We start from the raw sequence: 18,391 nt of genomic DNA, 5'->3' as shown, positions 1-18,391 counted from the left end.
GAACGGAATGCCCGCTATCATAATGGTCTTACAAAACCCCATTCAGCATTATCTAGAGAAGTCATCCGACTGGCTAAGGACAAGTCGACAGCTATGTGTAGTTGTGGATCGGATCTTGGTCGAAGTCTGGTGGCGCTTTGGTCTTCTATGAGATAGTACAGCCTTCTTTTGCTGTACTGTTGTCGTTCACTTCCGTGGTTTCAAAACCATTGTGACCTTCCCTCTCATTTTCTATTTAAATTTCCGCATCTTTATTTAAAGCTTCTCTCCGTTGTATCCCCGTAAACTCTGTTTGTTTTTTAATATGAAAGCCAGTTAAAAAAAAAAAAAAAAACAATAACAACATTAGCTGAAATGTATTTCTTTTTCTCAAGAAAGCAAGTTATTTTGATGGATAATAAACAAACCAAGCTGAGAAAAAAACATTCTTAATTTTCTCCAATATTATCCTACAAGGTAAACATCAAAGTGGATCACCCACCGCATCGTTCAAATCATAGCTTTTTAATATTCACTTTTATGTAAATTTTCAAGCGCATATATACGTTTAAGTCTATTTTCCCTTGTACGGTTGGTTTCACGTGGTGGGTTGCTGCCTCAACGGCGATATTAATACATCATGTGTAATATTCATGAATATACACTGATTGATACATATCCATAAATTGTTTACAAACAGCATATATCAGTAAGTATGAATGCATTCAAAAGGCTGTCTAACTTCCAACTATCTATCATTTTATTAATATTATCATTGACCTTGATATAAGAAAACAAAACGTATGTAGTTATGAAGAAAATAGAAGAAGACTCGAGCTCACTCAGAAGTCAAATTATGGTTAGTCGACATGCTCAAGAAAACATTTTGACCTGTTTAAAACTAACTTTCTATAAATATATTTACTTTCATCTAGATAGTTGGATGCGCAACTGTAGAGACATTAATTGGTAAGCTAATTCATAGGCAAGTATATTAATGAGAGTCACTCAACTAATTAGACGGCCTTCTATTTAGGTGAGCTGCTAAGCTACTTTCATTTCAATCAACATAAATAAATAAGGAGAGAACCGCGTGACCTAAATTATACTAGTAAATATTACACATATCGATCCACGATTGATAGATAATATTCACTATTTTTCCTTATATTTAAAAATGTAAACCTATATAGTAAAATTAATCACATATTGAATTATGATTCATAGTCGTATTAAATGAGATAGTATAACAAAGAAAGATTTGATGACATATATATTGAAAACTTTGTTAGGACTCTTGTGATGTGGAATTATATTAGTATATTTTTCATGAGGAAGATGACAAAGTGAGAAAGAATGAGAGTTATAATAGTTGGAAATGATAGTTTAAGGATAAATTAGTAAAGAAGTCATATTGGATAGGAGTGACAGTGTAAATCGGTTAGGAATGCGCGCATTTAAAACAGACACGAAAGAACTCTTCCCTCACTTTCTTTCCAAGATTAACAAACTAAACCCCTCTCTCTCTCTGTTTACTAGTAGTAGTATCAAAGAGAGATCATCGGCAAATGTCTCCGGCGAAGAAGAAGAGCCGAAGCTTTCCTCCAATAAGCGAGTGTAAAAGTGGAGAGTATGATTCGATCGCTGCAGATCTCGACGGGACTATGCTTCTCTCGAGAAGCTCCTTCCCTTATTTCATGCTCGTCGCCATTGAAGCAGGTAGTCTCTTCCGTGGATTGATCCTCCTTCTATCTCTCCCCATCGTCATCATTGCTTACCTCTTCGTCTCCGAAGCTCTCGGTATCCAAATCCTCATCTACATCTCCTTCGCCGGCATCAAAGTCCGCGACATCGAACTTGTCTCTCGCGCCGTTCTTCCACGGTATACTAACAATCTTCATTCATTTTCTTGTTTCCATATATTTTTGGAATCTCAATGAGTTTCTTTTTATTAATGAATAAATAAAATAGGTTTTACGCGGCGGATGTGAGGAAGGACAGTTTCGAGGTGTTTGATAAATGCAAGAGGAAAGTGGTGGTCACTGCTAATCCCATAGTGATGGTTGAGCCTTTCGTTAAGGATTACTTGGGAGGAGATAAAGTTCTGGGAACAGAGATCGAAGTGAATCCCAAAACGATGAAAGCCACTGGGTTTGTGAAGAAGCCTGGTGTTCTTGTTGGAGACTTGAAGAGATTAGCCATCTTGAAGGAGTTCGGGGACGAATCACCCGATCTTGGCATAGGTGACCGCACCTCCGATCACGATTTCATGTCCATTTGCAAGGTACCTATAACATATATATCTTCTTTCTAAAGCTTATTTAAGTTTCTTGAATCTATAAGACCCTCTATTAGGTTAGAGTTGAGTGCATAAACGTCTGATACTTGAAACATTTCGTAATCAAAGAACTAATAAGTATCTAAAAACTACACATAAATGCAGTAGGACCCCTACTTAATGACGTGTTGCCGGTTCACATGATCTACTTGTACAAATTTCCATACATGCCTTCACATGATCTATTCACTTCTATGTCCAAATTATTTGTATGTGTATGTATAATAATAAAGACACGCATGAAATATCTAGATTAAGTAGTTTTATTATTTGAATTCAAGAAAGGAACGTAATAAGTTTCCAGCGACAAAAAAGTAGATAAAAGAATAGTAGTACTAATTTCATAAAGTATGCGACAAAAAAGTAGATAAAAGAATAGTAGTACTACTACCCCATCCCCACATAAGTGGATTGTCCCATTTAATGACCCAACTCATATGTCAACATTTCTTTCTTTCTTTTTCTTTTTCTGTATTTTACCAAATTTTTTATTTTACTATAATCGTGAACTTAATTTGGAATCTTCTATATGATTTTTTTTTTACAACAGGAAGGTTACATGGTGCATGAGACCAAATCAGCCACAACAGTCCCCATAGAACGTCTCAAGAACCGTATAATCTTCCATGACGGCCGTCTAGTCCAACGTCCTACGCCTTTAAACGCCATAATCATTTACCTTTGGCTTCCTTTCGGCTTCATGCTCTCAATCTTTCGCGTCTACTTCAACCTCCCTTTACCCGAACGCTTCGTTCGTTACACTTACGAGATCCTCGGTATTCACCTCACTATCCGTGGCCACCGTCCTCCTCCTCCTTCCCCCGGCACACCTGGAAACCTCTACGTCCTTAACCACCGTACTGCTCTTGACCCCATTATCATCGCCATTGCTCTCGGCCGTAAGATCTCTTGCGTCACTTATAGTGTTTCTCGCCTCTCCCGGATGCTCTCACCCATCCCTGCCGTCGCTCTTACCCGAGACCGCGCCGCTGATGCTGCCCGCATGAGAAAACTCCTCGAGAAAGGTAAAATCAACCCTTGTTACTATCACTTTGTTTTTTTTTGTTGCAAATTATGTCAACTACATAACTAGAAAGCATAAGACATATATACATATGTTTTCGGATACATTATTATCACATCAGACCGGTCTGAAATTTTAATGATATAATTTGTCAATGGTCATACAATATACAGTTGGAGAATCAGAGTATCTCTATGTTTCTAGAGATAACTGATATGATCTCTATCACCATAAGTCTTTTATAATTCTTTTGTAACAGGTGATTTGGTGATCTGCCCTGAAGGCACCACTTGTAGAGAACCGTATCTACTACGATTTAGTGCTCTATTTGCTGAGCTAAGCGACCGGATCGTGCCTGTGGCCATGAACTGCAAGCAAGGGATGTTCAATGGAACGACAGTCAGAGGTGTAAAATTCTGGGACCCTTACTTCTTCTTCATGAACCCCAGACCTAGCTACGAGGCCACTTTCTTGGACCGTTTGCCTGAAGAAATGACAGTAAACGGCGGCGGTAAAACGCCAATAGAGGTGGCAAATTACGTGCAGAAGGTGATCGGTGGAGTATTGGGATTCGAGTGCACTGAGCTTACAAGGAAGGATAAGTATCTTTTGCTTGGAGGCAACGACGGGAAGGTTGAGTCTATCAATAAGAGCAAGTCCAAGGAGTAATAAATCCATTCAGCTAGCTATTCTGCTATTTTACTTGGGAGTCAAGTTAGGCCTTTCTGGTTTTCACTTTTACTTTTTTTTTCCGATTGACTTGTTGGAAGAAAATATTTACTAGTATTACATTTGAATCAACGAACCATATGTTTACTATTTTTCCCTCGTCTTTTTGAATGATTAGTGATATACTTCTAAACAATATATTTTGAACAAAAAAAGAAAAAGATAAAATCCAATGAATTATATGGCACGTGTTGTCGTATTTCATAAGTGCATTCATGTTACAGGATCGAATAGAATGTGCCTGATTTATTTTCCATCATATTTTGCTTATGATGAGAGTTTTCTTGACCATGGCTTCAGAATTGGTTCATATCAATATTATATACCATTTGCTGGACATGGTCTATTTCAAATAGACTATTTGTACAAACAATGGTAAGGAACTGATTTATAAAAAATGGGAAAGTTGCTTATAATTATCTTTGATGATCCATATTAACTAGTTTTACATTTCAGTCAAATAAAAGCATTTAGAGTTTTGGATTAAAAAAAGAAGAAGAGAGAAACAGAGCATTAGTTCTTCGTTGTAAACGTTGATTCAACTTATTGACAAGATCTTATCAACTTACCTATTCACAGACACCTAGTTTCTCTTTGGTTTCTTCTTTAAATTTCTCTCTCTCTTATTTGTGAAATGCGACTAGTGAGAAGGAAGTAAAATGTATTTATTTTCGACTATATGTATGTATGTGATTTCATTACAGTACATTCATAAAAGAAACTTTTAAGAAGTTTACAAGAAATTAAATAAAGCGAGTAATTACTAATTGGAATGTATGTATATGCTTACAGTTTCATATCGAACAGAAGTGAACCACAGTTGTATTTCTGTCCAAAATGTTATGGTTTTGGAATTAAAAAAATAAAGGTGTATATGAATGAGAAACGTTATCAGCTGGCTTTAAGCCACCGGAACTTCCACGAAAACGGCGACGCCTCCACCAGTGACGCCGGTACAATTGCCGTTAACGAGACGGTCACTTTTGTCGACCACTAGACTCTTGATGATTCCTTGGAGGTCCCTCTTATGCAGATTAACCACAAGTCCATTCTTCATAAAAAGCGTCAACGACATCTTCTGCTCCACCTTGTGTCCCGGCACCACCGTAAGCCGGTGACGGAGAAGCACAGCCGCCGCGATGGTCTTCATCTGAAGATACGCCAAATCTTTTCCCAGGCAGATTCTTGGTCCGGCGTTGAATGCCACGAATCGGTACTGATCGTGGTTGATGAATTTGCCGTCGATCGGCGAGATCCATCTCTCCGGGACAAACTCCAGACAATCTTCTCCCCATGTCGTCTTCATCCTCCCCGCCGCGTATATCGAATAACTCACCGAAGATCCCGCCGGGACGAAAGTCCCGTCCGGTAAAACGTCATCATTCTCGACGTGCTTCGAATCTTCCGGCACCGAAGGGTAGAGCCTGAGGGTCTCGGAGAGCGCCGCCTTCAGGTAATCCAGCCGGTCGATCTCGTCGAAATTTAACGGCTCCTCCGTCCAAGACGCGGCTTTCTCAGTGCCACGTGTCTCGATCAGAACGGAGCAGATCTCCCGGACGATTTTATCTTCGACGGTGGGATGCATCGTGATAAGCCAGAAGAACCAGCTCAGTGCAACCGATGACGTGTCGCGTCCAGCTAGGATGAAGTTAAGCGCCACGTGTTGGAGGAAAGTGTCGCTGTACGCTTCTTTCTTCTTCATCATGAAGCGAGAGAGGAGATCGTCGTGTCCCTGGGCCCCGCTTTCTTGCTGATTCATCAACTCCTGCTTACGTGTACTTATAACCTTTGCTAAATATCCATCGATCTCTCCCAAGCTTCGGCTCAAACTGACTTCTAAGCCGAGTCCTAGCCATTTCTTCAGCTTCCACAGAAACTCCGGCATGATAAACCGTTGAAGCGAGGCTTCGGTGGCTCGATCGAAAGCCGTGGCAAAACCGTTCTCCGGAAGCCCGGGTGCACAGGTTCTTGTGTCCTTACCAAACGCCAATCCGCAAATGTTATCAAATGTGAGCCGGAGTACCAAGTCCTGGAGATCGATCGGCTCGGATTTGGCTTGAGCCGATTCAAGAATTGGACAGAACCGGAGCTTAATTCCTTGGTTTACCCATCTACCCATGGCTTGCCTCAACGTTCTGCATTAGCAGTTTAGTACATTAGTAAACCGATGAGAATTAAAGGGTTTAATACATATATGATTGGTTCAGTTATTATGTTAGACTATCAATAAACGGTAAAACATATTAAACACCCACCCTATTTTTACTTTGACAATTCCAAATCAGCTTTTTTACACCTATTATTTCATTTCTTATGTAATAGATTTTTATATGTTCAAATAAAAAAACAAGTTTTTATTTGTAGAATTTAAAAAATGATAATTTTGATATAAACTTAACAAAACAAAAATAGTAATTTACTAATTATTTAATTTGAAATTGTTGCGGTGAAAAAAGAACAAAGAAATTTGTCGCCGGTAAAAGTAATACACATGTGCCACATTTCACTTTTTGAACTCATTTTTATTGTTTTCACCTGATTGAATCCACACAATAATGAAGCAAGGCTCTCTCCTGTGTGTTGACACATCAGATTTTTAGAGTCACATGGAAATGACACGTCAATAAATGAAAATAGTTGAACTACCAATTGAAACATTTTAATATTACACATCAGATTTATTGAGAAACACAGTTGTCGATACTTCCGAGGTGATTCACCGCCATGGCCACCGGCCCGCCGCTTCGATCTTCTATATAGTCAACACAGATGTGACAGATCTCTTTAACTGCTCTTCTCCGATCACCGGGAAGCCATCTCTTTAAAATTTCCACCTCCGTCAGATCCCCAGTTTCATTTTCCAGGAAAACCCTAGCCCCAATCCGATTCTCTTCATCTCCTGCCCTGCCCCCCCCCCGCCATCACTCTCCCACCGTGGAATGAATCGCCACACGATGGACCCACCGCAATCCGGGAACGTGGTTATAACATGGTCGTCGGTGGCGTCGATATTGGCTGTTCAGGAATGCGGCCATGGAAGAGGTAGGAGATTCAAGATGCGGTTTGGTCAATGAATCAGACGGTGAGAATTCGTGGATAAGGGGAAGGATGTCGACGATGAGAAGTACTGGAGCGAATAAGCAAGCAACTCCGTGAATATTGCTGTTCAGGAATGCGGCCATGGAAGAGGTGAGGAGATTCAAGATGGGTTTGGTCAATGAATCAGACGGTGAGAATTCGTTGGATAAGGGGAAGGATGTCGACGATGAGAAGTACTGGAGCGAATAAGCAAGCAACTCCGTGAAGTTGCTTAAAAATAAAATGTGATTTTGCGTTTTACAATGTTTCGTTGATGTTGTTTGGTCAGTGTTTTTATTAGAATCCTGTCACAAATGTTGACTCAATCATAGACCAACATGATCACGGTCGTTAGCTTATCATACACTGCAATTTCAATGGTCTAGATCCAGAAAGTTATCAAATTCTCTTGGAAAAACGAAAATAACAAGAAATTAAAAGCACTGCAAAATTGCTCATGAAACGATTAATACATCGTATGGGAAAGTAGACTTAAATTCAATCCAGTCACTTGCCTATGCAGGACCAGCGCTAACAGCAGGTCTGAAGTTAAGCCAGGATGTGTGTAATGGCAAGGAGAAACTTTGTTATTGATAGTAGTGTTAGTAGTTCTGCTTGTCATCTTTATTTTTTTGTAAAATTTCTTATCTTTATTCATGTAGTAAGTTTATTTTCTGATGAATATTATAAGTCCGTTCTCTTTTTTTATCAGTCAAGAATGATAAAATCCAATGATCTTGTCATACAAGGTAGATATTTTAGATAAAATTAGAAATATCAATTCAATGAGTTGATGGGGATCAAATGGGCTGTTCATGTGCCTTGTGCCTTTTTAGTTTTAATCAAAAAAAAGCGGATAAAGGGGAGTTGTCCGAACTCTCGGCACCGGCAATTTCCGAGGAGTCTTTCAGAATTTAGGATAACAAATCATTTTGGTTTGTGAGTATCTTGCGGTTGCCTCACAAATTAAATCATAGATTTTCTATGGTAGAGCTAGATGCTCACGAGATTTGGAACAAAAATTGTATGTCTATCAAACAGAGTGACAGTAATAAATTAAGAGAAAATTCTAAAAAAACCCGAACTAAATTTTGTTAAGCCTTTTAATATCTAAATCTAAACCCTAAATCCAGTTTAATACCCCTCAACTAATTATTTTGCTTATTTTAATACCCAAACTTTTAATACTGTTCCCACTTTAATACTCAAACTTTATATTATTTTAATAAAAATACTAATAAGTTTCAAACAAAAACTTAAAAATCTCAAAAAATCTATGAAAAAATATTAAAAATTTTAATTTTATTTTAAGTTTAGGAAAGAAGGTAGATAAACCATGGAAATTTTTTTTTTAAGAAATAAACGAATTTGAATGATAAAAATAAATTTTGTTTTTTATTTCAGAAAGCAAACTAAATACAATATTTAAAACTTAGAAATTTTATTACAAAAATCTATATTTTACACTATTTAGTTACTTTTATTTCTCAAACACCAAAATGTTTTAGAATTTTCTGAGTTTGTTTTGCAAATTTTAGAGATTTTTAAAAATTTTATTTCAAACTTATTACTATTTTTATTAAAATAAATAAAGTTCGGGTATTAAAGTGGGTACAGTTTTAAAAGTTGCAAAATAATTAGTTGGGATATTAAACTGAGTAGTAAAGTTTGGGTATTAAAAAGCTTAACAAAATTTAGTTCGGGTATTTTTGTGGAATTTTCCCATAAATTAACTTGTACTAACAAAATTATTATTTGTCTTAAAACGTATGATATCCCATGTAGATTTTTTTAAAAAAAAGAATTATGTTACTCATGGTTTAAAAACAATTTTAATTTAGAATATAAGTTATTAAGAAAAAATATGTTTATGAAAAAGTTAAAAGAAGTAAGCAAAAATTACTATTTTATGAGCTGGAGCTTAGTACCACCAAATAGGAATGCATTGTTATTGCTCTTCTAAGCATGCATGTCTTGTAAGTATTTATTCATATACTTTTTGTTGAATAGATTTTTGTTATTTAAATAAGTAAAAAAGAATTAGTTAGAAATTTTGAAATGGTATCTCTCAAAATGCAGAAATATTTGTTTTAAAAATTATTTTATCCAATTGATATATAAAAAATACTTTCTTGATATATATACTATAATTTCTTTAAACTTGTTGCTAATTTTTTTAAAGTACAAGTTTAACAAAATAAATTTTATACTAATTTAGTAAAATAATAAAATAGAAAATAACCCGCAGCGTAGCGCGGGAATTAACCTAGTCTTTTCAATATGAATGAATCCACGTATGATTTTCATATTAACTACTCCATTTGTTTTTGATTAAACTGTTGAACTTTTAATATAACATGTTCATTGCTCATTGTCTTAATACAGAACCAAGATTAACATATGATAATGAATCGTCAATTTATGCACAGTAGTTGGGAGCTAACCATAGAGGAGATGATTAAAAGAATTGTTTGACAAAAAAAAGTAAAATAGAAGAATTTTTATCTAACTGAATCTTGAAATTAACTCACGGACAATGGATTTGTTTCAATTATATTATACTATATATTGTAACTGCATGATTACTGACAAAGTCAGTAAACCGAGCGGTTTGGTGTATTAATCAGGTTACCTAGTTGTGAATTCGAGAGCGGCGGTTTTGCGTTGGAAGAGCCAAGTGTCGCCGTCGGAGTTGAAAATACCTTGACCGAGAAGGTCGTGGAAGACGGATTGCCACGTGGGACCTTTAGGGTAATTGTCGAACCGGGTCTTGAGCATGTGTTCAAGATTCCTCGGGTCACAGGTTACAGTCACTAGACCTTGCTTCCTTGCCAAGAAAGGTACTGCACAAATACAAGTCTGGTATGTGCCACCGCAAGCACGAAGGTTCTCGGTGATCCATTCATGCATCCTGTCACGCTGCTCTATCAGACCAGGGAGACTGCCCAATACAGGCCACACACGTGGTCCCTTTAGCCATCGTGATATCCTCTTGAACCATAGCCAATATGCTGCAACGACTGATACAAGAAGAATCACATTGGACATTTCCATAGCTATTTGGTTGGATGCAGAAAAAAATGAACGTGATGATTGAGAAGAGAAGTGAAAAGATGAAGTTGGATGCGAATGAATGAGCTTTCCGGTAAAATTTATAGAGAGGAAAATGAGGAAGAACAACTATCTCTGATTAACAATCTGTCGTTCGTAACTATCATAATCAAACACTCATTTATGATTCCGCGGTTCTCGTTGAGATATTATGAGAAGATTTTTTCAGTTTTGGAAGTCAGGAAGTGGTAAAGTGGTGTGTGTTTATGCTTTGCTGGTACCTAATTGTGCAGCGGAAGGAATAGTTTCATTTAATGAGTTTCATTGATTGATCATATATAGATGTATGTCTTATGTAGTTGTGTGGTGAATTAAATGGAGTTGGTTGAGAATATAAGGCACAAAAAAGATGGTGGGGGAAAAGAGAAAAGTCGTCTATTTTTTAATTTAGAAGTTTAGGGCTAAAAGTTAACACATGCTATGGTTTTGCTGGTGAGATTGGTTTTAAGATGTAATCCTTTATAGGTACAGCTACAAATGATATTTCATTTTTTGGTTTCGTTTATTTAGCTGTTTCAGTTTGAGAATATCTGGTTTGTTTTGGAAAATCAAATGAATTGTAAACTGAAGAAAAGCTGATATCTATATTTTTTGATACTTCTTTAACCTAACATCCTCGTTTTGGGTTATCGGTTTCAGAATTTGGTAAGCAGCTCCAGACCTATACTAGAATTTATTTATTTTTTTTTTTTTTTTTTTTTTTTTGAAAGAATTTTAAATTTTTTCAAAAAAAAACGTTTTTACAGATATTTCACTGCTTCACTACTACAAAACTGCAAAAACAAATATTAAACTTCATTGACTTCCAAACTTGAGAACTTCATTATCTTCCAAACCATATCTCCATTGTCTTTTCATACTTCCCCCTTGCTTTCCTTCTAATCGATGTAATTCTGTTTCTCATAATCTTCTCAAGTCTAGAGACTAGACAATCAACTGGTTGAGAAGACTCACCCACCCTTCTAACGTTCCTTTCATGCCATAAAGCGTAAACCACCATCTGGAGACTATATCTGATCAAAAATGTCACTTCTCTACCTTGACAACCATTCACAGCTGCTTGGATCACTCTGTTCCATTGATGAAAGTTCCCTACACCTGCCAAACCCTTCACCGTTTTCTTCCAAACTTCTCTAGAGTATATGCAATCAAAAAATAGATGGTCTCTTGTTTCTATTTCCGAATTGCAGAGCCAACATGTGGATATAGCTTGAGCGTTCCACTTGAGGACTCTATCTCCTGTGGCTAGCCTGTTATGAGCAGCTAACCAGACTATGAAAGAGAACTTTGGAGTGCCTTCTGCAAACCAGACTCCTTTAAACCAGTGAACTTTGGGTTCTTTACTTCTTGTGAGGTTCCATGTGTGAGATGTAAGAAACTCAGGCTTGAAATCACCATTCTCCCTCTTCCAAAGACATTCATCTTCTAAATGATTAAGGCCCCGACTCTTAAGCTTTAAAATCTCCTGACCAATCATCCGAAGAGAAAATACTCTATGCCCTCTTGTTCTGTAAATCTGAACAGCATGCTCCACCGTAGCATTTTTTGGAATACCCAGATCCATGCTTCCTCTTTCACCAATGAACTGCATAAAAGGACCTAAAGCAGACCATTTTTCATACCAGAAAGATGTATCAGCCCCACTGTTAATATACTTTCTAGTCAATTGCATTGCCAAAGGTCTCAACTTCAACAGCTTTCTCCACATCCAAGAACCAAGTGTACTCTCCTCTTTTATACTCCAGTAAGACCCCTTCCTGATGAGATATTTCCAAATCCATTTAACCCACAAAGAAGACCTTGCACTAAGGATACGCCAAATCAATTTCAAACAAGAGACTCTGTTTGCTTCAGATAGATCTTTTAAACCGAAACCTCCCTCATCCTTTGGTTTACATACATCCTTCCACGCCACCTTTGCTTTAGAATTTATTTAGGAAAACAAATCTCTGAGTTTCTTCTCATTAAGCTAATCCTACTAGAAATATTTGTTGTGTCGCTATTTTGACTTTTTGGTTTCTCCTTCAATGCGATTTTTATGTTAACTGATGAAAATACTCTAATGTAAACCAAAATCTGGAAAATAAAGTGGGGCATATATGGCAGAAGAATATAATGTAAGAATAATTGATTTTTAATAGCATTTTACTTCTTCATACACTCATATATCATGTATCTGTAATATATTATTCGTTTTATCTTGTTTGACGTTTTACAGAAGGTTAAAAGGTAACAAAATATTACATATATACACGGAACATGCAAATTAGGTAATAAGCATTTCTTAACTTTTAATTACGTGTATAACTGCATATTTTATTTGTTAAATTTGATTTGATTCGTTATTCGTTTTGATTTGATTCGAAAATTCTGAATATCCGTAAAGTTTTAAAGCAAATAAAATACTAAAAATCAATATCCGTTAAAATCGAAGCACATCACAAATATTAAAATTTAGGGAAATAAATATCTGCTCCGATCCGACAATATATAAATACATGCATATCTAGAGATTATTTAAAGTTTTAAATCTATAAAATTATATAATTATTATTCTAACATATTATTTGATAAATTTTATTCATATTATTAATTATATAAAAGTATTATATAAAAAAGGAAAAAACTTACAGTTATAATTTTTTTCTTAAGTTTTGTGTTATTATAATTGTTATTTTTTTTATAAAATATGTAAATTCACTATTTCTTTTATTTTTTATTTTATTATATACATGCAAAAAAGTATGCTACAAAAAAGAAATTGTATCGAATTTATAAGATTATTTGTATTAATCAAAATATATGACATATCCCGTAAATATCTATTTATTTTCTGGATATCTATTTTCGGATATCAATTGTTTTCCAAAGCAAAACAAATCAAAAAATTAGATGTCGGTAGCCTACGAAACAAATTATAAATACCTATAAAAATCTGGATATCTGATCCGTGCCCAACCCTATGTAGTGCATAATCGAGTTCGGCTCACTGATAAATTATGGAATTGTAGAAAAATTGTAACTGTATAACTGATGACGTATGGATCATAAACTGTAGGTGTCTAGTAGCGAAGATTAGATGGCTTGCCAAACTAACAATTCTTGAAAATCATTTACCACTCATGGTTGACTGCCCTTTTTTATTAAATGGAAATTGCTAACCGAGACAGGATATCTTTGTTATTTTATGGAACGGAACTGCAACATCATTTACTAGATAACGAATATCTCTTTTCAGCGGTTGCACTGTACATACTGAACTGAAATGTATTTTAATCAGACTTCCGGAACTTACATGTCCATAAAATCCAGGTGGTCTCTCTAACTGCAAAGCTGCGGTTGAAGCTTTATCTATGCCACTTTTTGGCTACATTACTGTTCGATCACAGTTGAGTAGCTGACACTTCTTCCTCTTAAATTTGGCCTGCATGGAGTATCTTGTCTGCGTTCCTTCCAAACAGAGTAGATAGTTTATAATTTTTGGCTCATGATTGAGGAGGCAACCATTTGAGCCCCTGTCTTGTCTCATTCTCTATATATGGCCTTTGGTGCTACCACATGACCAGAAAAAAATGAAATGAAATCATGCCATTATAAATCAGTCTAACTCTAAACCCTCTATATGACATGATCGTACTAGAAGAGGGAAGATCAATATTTGTTATCAGGTGAGAGGTGATGTGCAGATCCTCAAATTGTATCTAGTACTATCTAGGCCACCTACATAATTTGCAACCCAACCAACGGTCACAGAATATTAATCTAAATAAAAGAATTCACCAGCTGGAATTGATAGATTCAAACTGAAGATTCTCGGCCGACCCAAAAGGAACAAATCTTTGCAACTTCTTGTCTTAAATTCGGCTGACCACACACAAGAACTCCCACGCTGGAACCCTTTAAGCCAACTAAAAGCTCTGCTTGCGCAGAGTGAACTGAGTAAATAAAAAGGTAAAAAAATCTTCACACTGATACGTGTATGATATAGAAATCTTAAAGTAGACTTACTGTTAAGATTGGGCCTTTCTTGAGCTTTGATCGATTGGGTAAATGTGATGTCTCGTGATGATTCCGATGATGCTAACAAAATCATGAATGAAGTATCAAATGCAGTATCCGAATAATTCGATGAATGGTTTGAACTAAGAAATAGAAATAGAAATAGAACCATATCTTATATGACTCAGAAAAAGGATTTTATTATATTACAACGTTTACAATTCACAAACATACGTAAGGATTATAGACGAATGGGTTGAGCAACTTTGGAGGTATGGCTTTTCCCACTAACATACATCAAACGTTAAAAAACAAAGACCAGAAAATGGTCAATGTAAGAAGCACACAAATATAGATCAAATCGCAGACCCAAATTATTAACTTGCGACGCAAGTAACTCACCCAGCAGGTGAAAACAATGGTAAAGATAATAACGAGTAGTCCATTACCAGCTGAAACTGATAGATTCGAAATGAAGATTTTTAGCCAAATCAGAGGAACATATTTGCGCAACCTGTTGTCTCATCTTCTTTGGACCACACACAAGAACTCCCACGCTCGAACCTTTCACGTCAAGTAGTAGTTCTGTTTATATACAAGCACCTAATTAGTATAACGATTACCCATAATATACATAGGGATATAGATGTAGAAAGTGAAATAAAGGTATATTACTCGTGAGGTTAGGTCTTTCTCCGTAGTGCAGGGTGGTGCATTGCACTAGCGATTCTTGTGGGGAACTTTCGATTTCACTCATGGAACACGAGGTTGGAGAAGACGTTGTAAATGGAATGTCGACGTTCTGGACCTGTTTATTTTCGACGTTGTTGCCGTACTTGTTCTTGTTCCAAAACACAGCTGCACTTGAAGTGGCCATGATGCTCACAGAGATGGCCAAGATGTATATAATGGATTCTGAAGTCCATGAATAGATCTTGTAGGTGTTGTGGTCGATCGGGTAAATGTAATACCTAGTGATGAGTCCGATAATTATCATAAAGATGAGGAACGAGGAAGAGAGAATTCCGCAGAGCCAGAGCCATGAATTTGGTCCTAGGATTGATGAGATGGGTTGGTCTGAAAGACTTGGTTTGAACCAGAGTGTTTTGATTTGCTCCGTTGTTGCTTCGCTTCTGGCTTCTTTCTCTCGGGTTATGAAGGCTTCGATTCTGATGTCTATGTCGGAGGATAGCTCAGTCTGGAGACCGGATAATGGCAATAAAAGATGGAGCATGGATATTTCTGAAGAGTTCTTAAATGCGCAAATCAGAGTGATTTTGGGGATTTTGCATTTTTGTTTTTGGCTTGTTGCGATCACATCGCGGATGATCGATATAAATGGAGTTATCCCGCTTCCTCCGCTCACCATAACCAGAGCTTCATGCCTATATAACCCCACCGTTTTAAAAAAATAACATATGATATCAATGTTACTTCAAACGCAAGCAACAAAGGAATTGAGTTTCTTGTGCTCAACTAATTTAAATATGAAACTATATATTGACGGGTCTTTGAGAAAGTAATTCACCTAAAGAAATCGGTGGAAGCAGGGCCGTAAGGACCCTCGACAGAAACAGCGAGGCGGTCTATCTGACCAGAAGAAGAAAGCATCTGGTAAAGTTTAGTTGACCATTTGCCTTCGCTTTTGATCACAACACTCAGCTTCTCTGCCTCAAGGTTGCTACTCGAAGTTATCGTAAATGGATGCCATTGTAGCCTCGAAATGCTCGGTATGTTCACAAACAATATGCTCGTCGGGGTATAAACCAACCCTGTTTAAACAAAAAAAAAAAAAATATATATATATATATAATAGCTTAGAACTCACTAATAAATTTTTTCTTTTAAAAGATATTTAATATTTTAAGAACTCACTAGGGTTTTTGGAGAAAGTGAGCTCGATGGTGTCGGAAGGAAGAATCCGAGCAGAGAGCAAGCGAATATTGTCACGTGACTGGAGAAACCTTAGGTAACGATCGACCATGAAAATATAGAAACCGGGAAAAGAGATGAACGAGTAAGACATGCCGACGTGGAAGACGAAGAACAGCATGAAGACAATATAGAGGTAGTGAGTATAGAAGAAGACTTCGAAGAATCTCCTCCTTACAGCTGGATATGTGGTGGCCCACATCACAAGCCCGGCCACCAGAGATATCTCTCCGGCCAAGTTCGATATATCTTCTGTATCCCACATGAGCATCTGCAGTTGATTAAATAAATATTCATATGATTATCTTGAACCTCGATACGAAATTCTTTCAGTTATAGAACCGCATGAAATTAAATTGAATTTGGAAGCTGATCCATTCAGAGATGACGTTGACGGGAATTGTTGCATTGATTTAGAGTCGTTGACTTAATTCTATCTAAGAGGTGGGACCCAACCACTGGACTATTAGGCAAAGCCAAAAAATTTAATCCATAATATTTGATAACTAATAGAACAAGTATGTTATATACCTGGGAGATTTCATTCACAGAGACCCAATAGATGATGTAACATAGACCATGAGCGGTGAAAATGGCAATGACCATATGGCCCAGCCAAATATGATATTTGATGCTTGACTCCGAAGTTAGTCCTACCGCCGGTAGCAACGACGAGCCACGTGCCACCGGTAAGAACAAAAACGCTAAACATATGTTTCCGAGCAACCCTAGCCTAAACGCTGCTGAGTCCAGCTTGGCTTGCCACCTTAAAATGTTAATCAAAACCAATGAGGCAGATACTAGAATTCTCGATATAGGTCTCTTAATCTAAGATATTGACATGTGGTAAACTGTGATATAATTAAGTATTTCAGTAATCAATCAAATACATTCATATGTTTTTGTATAGTATTTTCACTAACAAAAATAATTTGTTTTGGTGAGCATATATAATCTAGTACTAATGGACTAATTAATCTTCAAATATATATAAGTTCAGAGTTAAGTAGAAATTAATCCAGCCAAATACATGTGTGGTTGATAAGAGAAAGAATGCTTACAAATATTCGCCATCTGCAGCGGCTGATTGAGGAGTGATAGTGGCAAATTTAATGCGCAAGTAAGTGATAAAGCTCCAAAGAAGAAGAGCCACAAACATAGCCAAGAACATTATCTCAGTACGTGAGACTATCCCCAATGGTCCCTTCGCTAACATTGGCTTTCTCAGTGCACTCCACACTCCTCCCTTCGTCTCCCTTTATCATTTATCCATTATAGAGAAACTAATTGTAAGAAATGATGAAAGTCATACAACTTGTCTGTCGACATAATTCACCCGTTGAATTTTGTACCTATCAATATGGTGTAGGCTCTTTCGTTTCTTGAAGTGGAGATACACACATCCCAGACAAGCTACGAGGATCATTGGGAAAGTATACATGAAAAGTGTCGTCCCTGTCGTGCAAACAAAAAGATATTAACAAATTTTAATAAATTCTTTTAAAAGTTGTAAAATAAAAACGGAGGTTCCTACAGAAGTATGAGAGCAAATGAAAGGAAACAACTATATGATTAATGGTTGCTTTACAAAATCCATATATCGATCAAGCAAACCTGTGGAACCAAAATAAGTTGATGCTCCAAACTTTAGACGCATATAAGGCTGCCACTTGTTTTTATAAGTTAGTGTTGGCATCATGATCCAAAGCATGATAGTTCCAAGGAAAGCCACCATCATGAAGAACTTAGTCATCTCCATCCTATCTCTCTCTCTTATGATTTTAAAAGATATGAGTGCTTTAGTGAAAAGGAATAGCTAGCTTATTTTGAGGGAAGGAGTGGTAGAGAAAGAGTATATATATAGAGAAAATATTGAGTGGAACTAGATGAAGTAAGCTAGTTGCATGCTCCATGCATGTGACTCTCCCCGTGGATCTTGTTTTTTGTTTTCTTTCATTATTTTCAACCATTTGTTTTGTGTTTTTTTTTGGGCGGGGAGGGGTTCGAGATGACGTTAAAAGGTATACTATGTGTTGAACAACAGAAAATATGATTGGGGATAGTCTCAGTTACGTGAGTATCATGTTCTTGGGATCATTGGGGACATATACATGAAAAGCGTTGTCCCTGTATCGATTGGGGATAGCCAAATTTTTTTTGCTTGGACGAGTAGTTTCAGATTTGTACTGAACCAACGAAAG

At 36.6% G+C, this 18,391-nt stretch overlaps 3 protein-coding genes across 3 annotated transcripts; 1 reads left to right on the top strand and 2 right to left on the bottom strand.

Annotated features, from left to right (window-relative positions):
• Window positions 1–1,448: 1,448 nt before the first annotated feature.
• On the top strand, window positions 1,449–4,160 carry LOC108845934 (glycerol-3-phosphate 2-O-acyltransferase 4). Its single transcript, XM_018619168.2, has 4 exons — window positions 1,449–1,861; window positions 1,951–2,263; window positions 2,868–3,342; window positions 3,601–4,160. The coding sequence occupies exons 1-4, from the start codon at window positions 1,548–1,550 to the stop codon at window positions 4,008–4,010; spliced, it is 1,512 nt and encodes a 503-aa protein (XP_018474670.1). The 5' UTR covers window positions 1,449–1,547; the 3' UTR covers window positions 4,011–4,160.
• Window positions 4,161–4,754: 594 nt separating this feature from the next.
• LOC108807252 (cytochrome P450 86A4) lies at window positions 4,755–10,502 on the bottom strand. Its single transcript, XM_018579548.2, has 2 exons — window positions 9,781–10,502; window positions 4,755–6,205 (listed from the first exon to the last, which is right to left on the bottom strand). The coding sequence occupies exons 1-2, from the start codon at window positions 10,200–10,202 to the stop codon at window positions 4,972–4,974; spliced, it is 1,656 nt and encodes a 551-aa protein (XP_018435050.1). The 5' UTR covers window positions 10,203–10,502; the 3' UTR covers window positions 4,755–4,971.
• A 3,939-nt stretch (window positions 10,503–14,441) lies between these two features.
• Window positions 14,442–18,147, bottom strand: LOC108842322 (ferric reduction oxidase 2). The gene is given in 11 exon segments (XM_056989579.1): window positions 14,442–14,843; window positions 14,934–15,643; window positions 15,787–16,030; window positions 16,134–16,461; window positions 16,722–16,956; window positions 17,252–17,446; window positions 17,543–17,645; window positions 17,805–18,005; window positions 18,008–18,067; window positions 18,070–18,120; window positions 18,123–18,147. Coding segments are annotated over 11 exon segments (2,292 nt in total). The 3' UTR covers window positions 14,442–14,703.
• Between the last annotated feature and the right edge of the window lie 244 nt (window positions 18,148–18,391).

The sequence above is a fragment of the Raphanus sativus genome, chromosome 1 (genome assembly GCF_000801105.2).
Source record: "Raphanus sativus cultivar WK10039 chromosome 1, ASM80110v3, whole genome shotgun sequence".
Taxonomy (NCBI): Eukaryota; Viridiplantae; Streptophyta; class Magnoliopsida; order Brassicales; family Brassicaceae; genus Raphanus; species Raphanus sativus.
Note: the sequence above shows the minus strand (reverse complement) of the source record. Positions and strands in the feature narration are given on the sequence as shown.